At 41.1% G+C, this 12,038-nt stretch overlaps 1 protein-coding gene across 4 annotated transcripts in view; it reads right to left on the bottom strand.

The window, feature by feature from the left end:
* The window catches only part of tpr (translocated promoter region, nuclear basket protein), a 67,359-nt gene that overhangs the window by 19,647 nt on the left and 35,674 nt on the right, over positions 1-12,038 (bottom strand). For 3 of the 4 annotated variants that reach the window (XM_033028181.1, XM_033028183.1, XM_033028184.1), the window contains exons 30-37: positions 11,111-11,241; positions 10,066-10,276; positions 9,039-9,185; positions 4,034-4,232; positions 2,465-2,688; positions 1,613-1,692; positions 920-1,128; positions 462-737 (exon numbers count right to left, since the gene is read on the bottom strand). In XM_033028181.1, the coding sequence (XP_032884072.1) occupies positions 462-737; positions 920-1,128; positions 1,613-1,692; positions 2,465-2,688; positions 4,034-4,232; positions 9,039-9,185; positions 10,066-10,276; positions 11,111-11,241 (1,477 nt within the window). The remainder of the gene's footprint in view (positions 1-461; positions 738-919; positions 1,129-1,612; positions 1,693-2,464; positions 2,689-4,033; positions 4,233-9,038; positions 9,186-10,065; positions 10,277-11,110; positions 11,242-12,038) is intronic. The other variant, XM_033028182.1, reaches the window with a different exon arrangement.

The following is a 12,038-nucleotide window of genomic DNA, read 5'->3' on the forward strand; positions in this document are numbered from 1 at the left end:
GTGACCTGCTGAGTATTTCCAGCATTGTTCGTTCTCGCCAACTTAAATCTTCTTAATCTTAAGGTGTAATTTTTCTCATGGGCGGCAATGGTGGCGCAGCAGTAGTTGCTGCTTTACAGCGCCAGAGACTCCGGTTCGATGCTGACTATAGGTGCTGTCTGTATGGAGTTTGCACGTTCTCCCTGTGACCTGCGTGGGTTTTCCTCCCACACTCCAAAGACCTACAGGCTTATTGGTTAATTGGCTTGGTAAAATTGTAAATCCTAGTGTGTGTAGGATAGTGTTAAGTGTGCGGGGATCACTGGTCGGCACAGATTCAGTGGGCCGAAGGGTCTATTTCAGCACTGTATCTCTAAATTAAATTAAACTGTTACAGATTTCCAGCAACTGTAGTTCTTTTTGATTTCCGGGATTAAGTTATCCTTTGAAGAAATCATTTTCAGATCACAACATAAACTAACCTGTTCCAAATACAGCTGTAGAAGTGGATGGTCGTTCTAATTGGGTGTTCTGCACCACATCTCCGAGGTTTGTTGAAAGTTCCTGATTTGCTGGCTCTATCTGCTGAAGAGATTGTTGGGTGGGCTGTACAAAGGCTGTTGCCTGTGTCTGCTGCTGTTGGACTGTTAAAATTGGCTGTGACAAGCTCGGGATATTTGGACTCGTTGAACGCACTGTTCCACTTGCGCTACCGAAAACGGTTACATGTTCCACTGGTCCTTCTGACTGTATGGCTGCTGAATAAGGACACGGGCAAAACTGTCTATTAGAACATAGTTTTCCATGAAACAAAATATAATTGGTTTTAAAAATCAAATTGTCTTCTACAGTGGCAAATCTATGGGATTATTATACAGCTGGTACATATTAAGGCTGATAGCTGTAAATGCTACACGATTCAATGTTTAAAGCTAGATACCTTCTTGAGTTTCAACTTGTGTTGTGGGCATCACTGTTGCAGTTGGTGTTGTGGCCGGTCCTGAGACAGTCGCTGGAGTAACCATTGGACGAATACTGGCTCTTGGTGTGGACTTACTGCCAGGCGCTGGACCAGCAGCTACCTTACTCGGTGTTGCCACGAGAGGGGTTGGTTTGATATTGGCCGTTGGTGGATCAGATGAGCATGAACTGTATAACATTTTAAAGAAAGTTTATCGTAAAAAGATTGCCTTTCATAATGAAAATATAATAAAAAATGAACAGAAAATAATCAACTCTGTAAGCATGCAACGTTACTGGAATTTGTTGTAACTGTTAAAAGCTGCCAGATATGTTTCCTTTTAAAAGTAAAACAAGATTGAACAGCAGAGTTAAATTCCGTTGCCAAATCTTGTGCTAAAAAAGACAGCGTTATTCATTTAGTTACATGAGAATTTAGGATAGGTGTATGCAAAGTACCACTTTATATTGATAATTGGGGCTAGTTGTAAAACAAAATGACATGGGTACAGATAATGTTTAAGAAGGAACTGCAGTTGCTGGAAAATCAAAGGTAGACAAAAATGCTGGAGAAACTCAGCGGGTGTGGCAGCATCTATGGAGCGAAGGAAATAGGCAACGTTTCGGGTCGAGACCCTTCTTCAGACAAGCCACAGATAATGCTTATTCTTACCTTCCTCTGTCTGTAGATACAGTAGTTTGTTTCAAGGTGATTTGCCTCTGTGGATCCAACTGTCTCTGTGGTTCAGAAGTCTAATGCAAAGCAGAAATAAATATTATCATTGGTGTCATATTATGCTATGCATTAAAAATGTAACAAATGATTATATTCTGTATTTATGAAGTCACATCGGCCATTCCAATGCATTAAAAATAATTTCTCTCATATACCTTTATGATTTAAGCTGCTAGATTTTCATACCATAATTAAAAGATGAAGCAACAGTTCTCAAAAACCTTTGCTGAGGCAGTCACAACTATTTATATGCACAATGCAGAGATAAAAATAATTTGCAATACAAAATTAGTTGAATTTTCAGGCAACTCAACGTTTTGATATAACCAAAGGTAGTTCTGAATAACCGGATGCAGTGACAAACAGAGAAAACAATACTGTATTTTCATGGATGTCGCTGCACCAAGTTTAATGTGGCCCAGTGAATTAAATGTTTTATTCTCCAAGTATTTAGTCATATGGCAATTACTCCCATAAAGCATACATTGGGGGTCAAGGAAAGAGCGTTCACATCGCGACCCTGCTTCCACCAATCTTTCCACCACCACGCACAAGAGGCAAAAGACAGACACCATTGTATGCAGATGCCGAGAAATGTGTTCAGCTCTGGCTGAACTTCAGCTCTGCCTGCACAACTTCTAATCTTGTACGTGGACTCGATAAGAAGAATACCATATAACTGAATCAAGTATCAAATTCCCTTTCCAATTTTGTCAATTAAATTTATATATATAGATCTTTGATCTTTATAATTCAGCATTTCCATGCCAGGACCTTTCTTGCACATACCTTAATGGTTAGTTCTTGTGGCTCCTCACGTTGTTCATGTCGTTCCTGGTGTTCTTTCAGTTCTCGTTTGAGTCGAGTAATGTGACCGTCATACTGTGATTTCAGTGCACTCATGCGCACCTCCAGCTCCTCTCTTTGCTGATCCAAACTACTGACACGCTGCTTAAACTCTTCATTGTGCTGCTTCAACTCTTCATTCTCCTTCGCCAATTGTTCCTTCAAACCTAAAACAAACCAACTGGCTTAATTTCAAATCAGCAAAATATCATTGCTCTACACATTTGTTTTCATGCTTGAAGGTAAACGGTTATAAGGATTAGTAACAGAAAGATTTAAAGACAATTCATAACGTTAGAGTAAGTTTTATCTCAATTCTTGGTTGGAGCAGTTTATTTAACTAATGCAAAATTAATTTTCTTCAATATTCTCTTTATATCCCCAAACAAAAACATCAGAATTTTATTTTCCTAGATTTCTGGAAAGTCCAGAAGAGTGCATTGTCATATGCAAATGTAGAGTAACTACATTTCTATTCCCTGGGAAACATCTTCTCATTTGCACTGTACAACTGTTGCTTTGCAAGATGACAATAAAGGATGATGATGATGATGATTGGAAACATTTGCCTCTGGCATCTCTATATTGATACAATTCTCTCCCATTAACCAGATTCTTCCCCCCCACCTCTTATTTTCTTACACCAGCCCATTAATACCTCTCCAAGTCTCACACCAGCAAACTATACAAGAGGCAGTTTAAGTAATTACCCAACAGTCAACTTGCATTTGGGATGTAGGAGTAAAATGGAGAACCAGAGGAAGCCCACGCAACTACAAGGAGAATGTTTAAACTCAAGATAAACTTGGGTCGCTGGGACTGTGGAACAGCTGAATTATCTGCAGCACTAGTACAATAGCATTACATTTCTTTGTACTTAAGGAGATGAAAGCTAATTGCAATTTGATCCAGTTTGGGATTAAGGTACTCCCCCTTCCCAGTACTTCTATAAAACAGCTGATTTTGGCATTAGTTACATTAGATGGCCACCAAAAGCTGGTCCTCAATCAGTTAAATAAAACACAAGCAATATTTCCAGTGTATTAAGAAATCCTATATTAATGACCTGTAATATAGGATTTCTTAATACACTGGAAACATTGAACAATCATAGACACAGCGGTGAGCACAGTGATGCAGCGGCAGAGTTGCTGCCTTAGTGCCAGAGACCTGGGTTGGATCCTGACCATGGGTGCAGTCTATATAAAATGTATATGTTCTCTCTGTAACCACGTGGGTTTCCTCCGGGTGCTTCGGTTTCTTCCCACACTCCAAAGACGTGTAGGTTAATTGGCTTTGGTAGAAATCATAGTGTCCCTAATGTGTACGATAGTGCTAGTGTACGGGGGGTGATCACAGTTTGGCGCGAGTCAGTGGTCTGAATAGCTTGTTTCTGCGCTGTATCTCTGAAGTGTGACGGTACAAGCATGAACTCTAATTATCTGTTATTTACTACAATCAATTATTCTATTCACTATTTTAAAAGAATTTTCAAAAATACAAATGGCTGACCAGCAAGCTGTGTTATCTTCTGTTTGGCTACCAATATTGCTTTCTTGGTCTTCTCTTCTTTCTCCAGTATCTGTTGCCGAAGCTGTTCTTCAAGGTTTGCTTTCTCCTGCAGTTCCTGGCGCAAGCGTGAAAGTTCTCCTTGCAACTGGGTTACTTCATCCTGTAACTTTTTAACTTCTGATTCCTTCTCACTTACAGACTGAAAAAAGTACAAAAAGTTATAGTTATTCAATGGGCTGCATTGTATAAGATTACCCTCATGAAATGTTAGACTATATTGGTCAAGAATGGAAACATATGAACCATTTGATCAATAATCTTTGTACCTAACACAGCAAACGATCTTCATCAGTCAATCCATATTAAAAAAAAAAAGCAGATGAGCACAGTAATTTCTCAGAGACAACTTTCCCCAAACATTAATTTCCTTTCTCCCAGATTCTGAAGTGTTTTTATTTAAATTTCCAAGGTATGTAGCATAAGGGTGTCATTCCTTGATCTCTTTCTTCCCGTGCACAATCTCCATTTAAGTAACAGTCCATTTTTGAGGGTATAGTCTGCATGTAGAGCACTTGATTTTTGCCACTGTTTTACTCCGTTACAAAATCTACTTTTAAATCCTCCTGTAGCTTATCCTATTCATTTTTGGAATATAAGAGATATTAAAGTAGAGAAGTTCCAAGCTGAACTGAAATCGTGCTAAGCTAGTTATAATATGAGTGATATCAGTCTATTCCCCGAATATTTAGTAAATTGTTTATCAGGACATAACAAAATCTTCAGCACGACTGCATCTGGCACACCAATATATTGTTTAATTGCCACAGAATAGACATTAATTTGACATCTCTCAATCTTGACCAGATAATTTAATAACTAGTTTTCAGTACACAGGTCCCAATCCAGGAAAGATCAGAAGATTCTAACAGATTTGTACCATTTATTTTCCTCAGACGTGGTCTCACACTAGGGCCCTGTACAACTGCAGAAGGACCTATTTACTCCTATACTCAAATCCTCTCGTTATGAAAGCCACCATGCCATTAGCTTTCTTCACTGCCTGCTGTACCTGCATGTTTACTTTCAGTGACTGGTGTACAAGGACACCCAGGTCTCAATGCACTTCCCTTTTTCCTAATCCGACACTATTGATATAATAATCTGCCTCCTTGTTCTTGCTGCCAGTGGATAATCTCACATTTATCTACATTATATTGCATCTGCCCACTCATTCAACCTGTCCACCCTAGCATCCTCTTTGCAGATCACACTGCCACCCAGCTTTGTGTCCATCTGCAAATTTGCTAGTGTTACTTTTAATCCCATCATCTAAATCATTAATATATATATATATTGCGGCCCCAGCACCGAGGCTTGCGGCACTCCACTCACCACTGCCTGCCATTCTTACAGGGACCCATTTATTCCTACTCTGTTTCCTGTCTGCCAACCAATTTTCTATCCATGTCAATACCCTACCCCCAATATCATGTGCTCTAATTTTGCCAACAAATCTCCAGTGGGACCTTATCAAAGGCTTTCTGAAAGTCCAGATACACTACATCCACTGGCTCTCCTTCATCCATTTCACTTGTCACATCCTCAATAAATTCCAGAAGATTAGTCAAGCAGGATTTCCCCTTGATAAATCCATGCTAATTTGGACCGATCCTGTTACTGCAATCCAAATGCGCCGTTATTACTTCTTTAATTGACTCCAGCATCTTCCCCACCACCGATGTCAGGCTAACTGGTCTATAATTCCCCGTTTTCTCTCACGCTCCTTTCTTGAAGAGTGGGATAACATTAGCTCCCCTCCAACACACAGGAACTGATCCTGACTCTTTAGAACATTGGAAAATGATCACCAATGCGTCTACGATTTTCAGAGCCTGGGATGCAGATTATCAGCCTTCAGTCCCATCAGTCTACCCAATACTATTTCTTGCCTAATGCAAATTTATATCAGTTCCTCTGTCTCCCTAGATCCTCTGTTCTCTCGTACATCCGGGAGATTGGTTCAGTCTTCACTAAGGAGAACATAAACAAAGTACCTGTTCAATTATTCTGCAATTTCCTTGTTCCCCATAATAATTTCACTTGTTTCTGCCTTCAAAGGATCCACATTTGTCTATACTAATCTTTTTCTCTTAACATACCTAAAGAATCTTTTACTATCCTTCTTTATATTCTCAGATACCCTCATACTCACCTTTTCACCCCGTATTGCCCTTTTTGTTACCTTCTGTCGTCCTTTGAAAGTTTCCCAATCCCATGGCATCCCACTACTCTCTGCTATGTTATACACCTTTTCTTTTAGTTTTATTCCATCCCTAACTTCCCTTGTCAGCTAGTTACCTCCATTTAGAATCTTTCTTCCTCTTTGGAATGAAATGATCCTGCATCTTCTGGATTATGCCCAGAAATTCCTGCCATTGCTGTTCCATTGTCATTCCTGCTAGGATCCTTTTCCAGTCGACCTTGGCCAGCTCCTCTCTCATGCCTTCAGAGTCCCCTTTGTTCAACTACAACACTGACACTTCTGATTTAACCTTCTCCCTCACAAATGGCAGATTAACTTATCACCTTATGATCACTCCTTTACCTTGAGTTCCCTTCTTAAATCTGGTTTATTAGATAACACTAAATCCAGAATTGCCTTTTCTCTGGTATGCTCCAGTACAAGCTGCTCTAAGAATCCATCTCAGAGGCACTCTACAAACTCCCTTTCTTGGGGTCCAGAACTAACCTGATTTTCCCAGTCTACCTGCATATTGAAATCTCCCATAACCACAGTAACCTTTGTTACATGCCAATTTTAACTCCTGCTGTAACTTGCACCCTATATCCAGGCTATTGTTTGGGGCCTGTAGAAAACTCCCCTTAGTGTCTTCTTACCTTTACAATTCCTCAATTCTATCCACAGTGACGCTACATCGTCAGTCCCTATGTCACCCCTCGCAAGGGACCGAATTTCATCCCTCACCAACAGCTACCCCACCTCCCCCCTCTGCTCACCGACCGGCCTGTCCTTTCTAATAGGTTGTATAACCCTGAATATTCTTTTCCCAGTCCCGATCCCCCTGCAGCCATGTCGCTGTAATCCCCACATATCTACCAATCTCTAACTGAGCCTCAAGCTGATCCAATTTACTTCTGATACTTCGAGTCTTCATATATAATACTTTAAATCCATTCTTCACCTCAGCTTTCACATCGATTCCTATTTCACTTGGCCATACTCTCCTATCCCTTTGTGAGCTTTCTGCCCCGTTAATTCTGGTGTCTTTAACTTGTCCTATACTCTCTTTCTCTCCATCCTTGTCTTTCCAATTTGTCTCCTCTCCTCCCCCCCACTATCTAGTTTAAACACACCCGTCTGCAAATCAACCACATATTCAGATTCCCCATCTCACCAGCACGGGGAACTGGAAGCAAACTGGAAATAGCCACCCTGGAGGTCCTGTTTTTCAGCCTTCTTCCAAGCTTTCTCAAGTCACGTTGCAGAATCTCTTTCTTCTTCTTCCCGACGTCATTTGTGCCGACATGGATTGCCACTTCCGGCTGCTCACCTTCACCCTTGAGGACGCCCTGCAATCGGTCCGTGACGTCCTGGATCCTGGCACCAGGGAAGCAACACACCATCCTTGTATCCCGCCTGTTGCCGCAGAAACCCTTCTGTACTTCTCATGATGGAGTCCCCGCCTACCACGGCTCTGCCTGATGTCTGTCTCTTCAGCGCCACGTTTTTACTCGCAGCCCTGTCCCCAACTCAGAATGCCAGTGTCTTCTGTCCCTACAGCTTCCAAGAGGGTGAACCTGTTTTCAAGAGGTTCATCTCCCCCGGGGTCTCCTGTGCTCCAAGCTTCCTTTCCTTCCTCATCATCACCCACCTTCTCTCTTCCGGTATCTTCAGTGTAACGATCTTACTGTAGATCCTGTCCAGGAAACTCTCGTTTCCCCGAGGTCATCCAGTTGCCTCTCCAGTGCCCCAACACAGTCCTTCTGTTCGGATAAGTGACAAATTGTCCTCTACGATAATCCTCAACACTGGTGCCCCGCAAAGGTGCCTTTTCAGTCCCCTACACCTACGACTGTGCAGCCAAATACAAATCTGACTTAATTTACAAATTTGCAGATGACACCACCATTGTGGGCTGGATATCAACTAACAATGATGCACAGTATAGGAAGGAGATCGAAAACCCGATTCGTAACCTGTTACCAAGACAACAACCTTTCTCTCAATGTCAGCAAGAAGGAATGCCGGGAAGCGAAGCAGTACACATACCGTGGTATAAATTGCCGGCGCCAAAATAAAGATGGTTGAAAGCTCCAGGTTCCTAGGAGTAAATATCATCAGCAAATTGTCCTGGATCAGCCATATCGAAGGAACGGTCAAGAAAGCACACCAATGCCTCCACTTACTTAGAAGGCTTAGGAAATTCAGCATGTCCCAAAAACTCTCACCTATTTCTACAGATGGGCTGAAGACACCATTTTATTGGCATTCACCACAGTTTCATCCAAGACCGCCAGAAATTGCAGAGAATTGTGGACACAGCCCAAACTGTCACGCAAACCAACCTCCATTCCATTTGACTCAATCTACACTTCACGCTGCCTCGTTAAAGCCACCAGCATAATCGAGGACAAATCTCAACATACACACTCCCTCTTCTCCTCTCTCCCAGTAGTTATGAGGTAACAAGAGTGTGAAAACGCATACCCCCAGATTCAGGGACAGTTTCTTCCAGCTGTTATCCCTATTACCAACCGGAGAGCGGAACTGACCACTGACTGGATAGCAGGTAACAAAAAAGCTTTTCACTCTACCTTGGTACATGTGACAATAAACTAAACTACAAATACTTCAGTCATCCAAAGTGAGCCCATTAAATCCAGGAAAAGGTTGAGGTACATCACAGCCTGACAATACTTTAAACTCAAGTCCCAAATATTGACAATCTTAACAGGATGCCAACACAATCACTTTGTGACTTGCCTTCTGCAGGGCTTCAGCCTGAGACTCTAGTGCTTTAGCTCTGGATTCAGATTGAGCCAAAGCATCTTGCAAATCTTGAGTGGCTTGAACAGAGGATTGTTCTGCCTGCTGCTCTGCTGAACGTTGAGAAGTAGTTTCAGCAACCATCTGGAAGGCAGGACAAAAGTTTGACAAAACTAACAGATTACAAGGATGGATATGGTCTGAAGAAAATCTTTCACTCATTCTTTTAACATAATTCAATGATGAAACCTAATGCCCTGGAAGAGTGATCAAATTGGAATATGGGGCACAGTGCACAGAAGGCTAATATTTTTTAAATCAAGTTCCTGTTAGTGTGATGGGCAAGGCTGTTAAGATTAAGACACCTTGGTTGGTGAGGGATGTTGAGGATCTGGTCAGGAAAAAAGAGAAAATTTATGTCACGTATAGGCAGCTGGGATCAAGAGATCCTTGAATAGTAAAAAGGTAGCGAGGGAGAGAGTAGCTCACCTTGAGGATCAATGTGGCTATCAATGTATGGAGCCACTGGAAATTAGCAATCTTAAATGAAGTCTTAAATGAAGGAACAGTGATTTCCTGGAACATATCAACATTACGAAGGTGGTGGTGTTGGAGGTCCAGAAACACAAAGGTGGATACATCTCCAAGGCCAGATGTATCCTTTGATGTTATGGGAGATTGTTGAGACTCTAGCAAAATTGTTGACTTAGCTAATCACAATGCTAGGTACAGAAAGACTAGGAGAGCTAATGTTGCTTTATTTTAGTACAGCAGGGTTAAGCCAAGAAACTACAACTCAGTGAGCTTTATAGCAGTGGTGAGCAGTTTTTGGACAGGATTTGGAGGGACTCGAATTATGGTGAGTTTAGTTTGAATTCACCTTAATAGTAGGTTTTTACAAATAACAATGTCAAAGAGAATGAAATGAAACACCTTAATGGATCAGGAAATACATTACTCTTTTAAATAAGGTTTAAAAATCTTAGCTTGGATAAACCTGTTTAAATAAAGAGTCACAATTTACCTTATCATACTGCGCTTTCAGCTCCTCATACTGGGTCTTGTATCTACGGCCGATCTTTTTAACCTGGGTAATAGTTTTGTTCTTTTCCTGGATATCTGCCACCCTTGCCATCATTTCTTGTTTTAGTTTATCCCGATCACCAGACACTCTACTGAGTTCGGTCTTCAATGTCTGTACATCACGTTGTGATACAGATGATGATGCATTCAGTCTGCAAACAAAGCAGATTTCAATAGTCAGACATTTAAAAACATTGCAAGTGTGTCAAAATTGGTCTTGACTAAATGCAATATAAAACAATTTTTATTCTAATTAAGACAGACACACAAGAAACTGCAGATTCCAAAATCCTGAGAAAAACACTAAGCGCTGGAGGAACAGTGGGTCAGGCAGCATCTGGAGGGGTGATGTTTCAGGTTGGGACCATTTTTGTTCAGATTGACTGCAGCAGGGGACGGTGGAGAGAATGTCAGGCAAGAGGTTGAGACGGGGCAAAAGCTGGCACGTGATAGGTGGATACAGGTGGTGATGGTGGGGGGTTGATTGGCAGATTTCTAGATGAAGTGACAAAGGCTGGAGGAGAAATGGGGACAAAATATGTCAAATGAGGAGAAAGGAGTGAAATGTTAAGCCAGAGAGGTGGATACAGGTGGAAGAAATAGGGGAAGAGGAATGGGCGATCAGGGATTGGAGAAGAGCAGGGATGACCTGGGTGGACAGATAGTGGGAGAAATGGGAGCATACCAAGGAAGGTGGGAGGGGATGGAATTTGCTGAAGTTGGAGATTTTTGGATTGTAAGATACCCAAATGGAATACAAGGTAGTGTTCCTCCAGTTTGCAGCATTTTCTTCTTTCTGCTCTCTATGCATATTTACAGCATTTAAATTTTGTTTTCTGGCAGTATCTTTATACTTAGCCATTATTCATGTATTGTACTTATAAAGTAATTGGACCATCTATAAGATCAAAATCGCTCACCCAAAGATCGAAGCATTTTTAACTGGTTATGCTTCTACACAACACATACACGACACACTTGTTTACCTAGCAACTTCAGTTTTCAATTTCCCAGTTTCCTCAGTTAGTTGTTGAATACGTTTGGTATTTGTATCTTTCTCTGAAATTAGCTTCTTGTACTCATCAGGGTCCGTCTCCTTCTGCTGGCTGATTAATTGCTTAAATACAGAGGTATTTTCATAAATGTTATTTATTCAAATTTCAAATGTATCAAAGATTCAGTTAATTGATAAGAATTTAAACTAAATAATTATGAATCAGATTATATATACACACACAATGAAATAATTCAAACTGCAGTGTGTTACAGGGATCAGTGCTGGATCCTGTTTGCCAAATATATTATTGATTTGGCAATTAAATATAGGCGGCACATTTAGTAAGTTTGCACACAGTGAAGAACATTGTCCAAGGTTACAACAAGATCGTCAGAGCTATAGATTACATATATAGGCCTGTCATCCCATCTTGTCCATACCAACCAAATTGGCCCACTGGTCCAGTCACATATGCCTACATTTGGTCCATAGTCATCTGAACTGCCTATCCAATTATTTGTCCAAATGTCTTTTAAACAATTGTATCCACTTCTCCAGCTTCCTCTGGCAGAGATATGGGATGATAAAGTTGCCCCAGAGGTCCCTCTTAAATCACTCCACTCACCTTAAGGCGATGAGGCTATGCCCTCTTGTTTTTGAATCCTCTACCCTGGGGGAAAAAATCTGAGCATTCACTTTAGAGGACATGGCCTTAAGAGGGGGAAAATGTATATAGGGTCTGAGGAGTGGGCTTTTCTACACAGGTGGGTACATACAACAAGATGCCAGAGCTGGCGCCTCAGGTACGACTACAATTGTTAAAAGATATTTGAATAAATACATGGATGAGAAAGAATTAGAAGCATATGGGCCAAACACAGGTAGATGGGATTTGCAAAGAAAGGCATTTTGGCTGG

The sequence above is a fragment of the Amblyraja radiata genome, chromosome 10 (genome assembly GCF_010909765.2).
Source record: "Amblyraja radiata isolate CabotCenter1 chromosome 10, sAmbRad1.1.pri, whole genome shotgun sequence".
NCBI lineage: Eukaryota > Metazoa > Chordata > Chondrichthyes > Rajiformes > Rajidae > Amblyraja > Amblyraja radiata.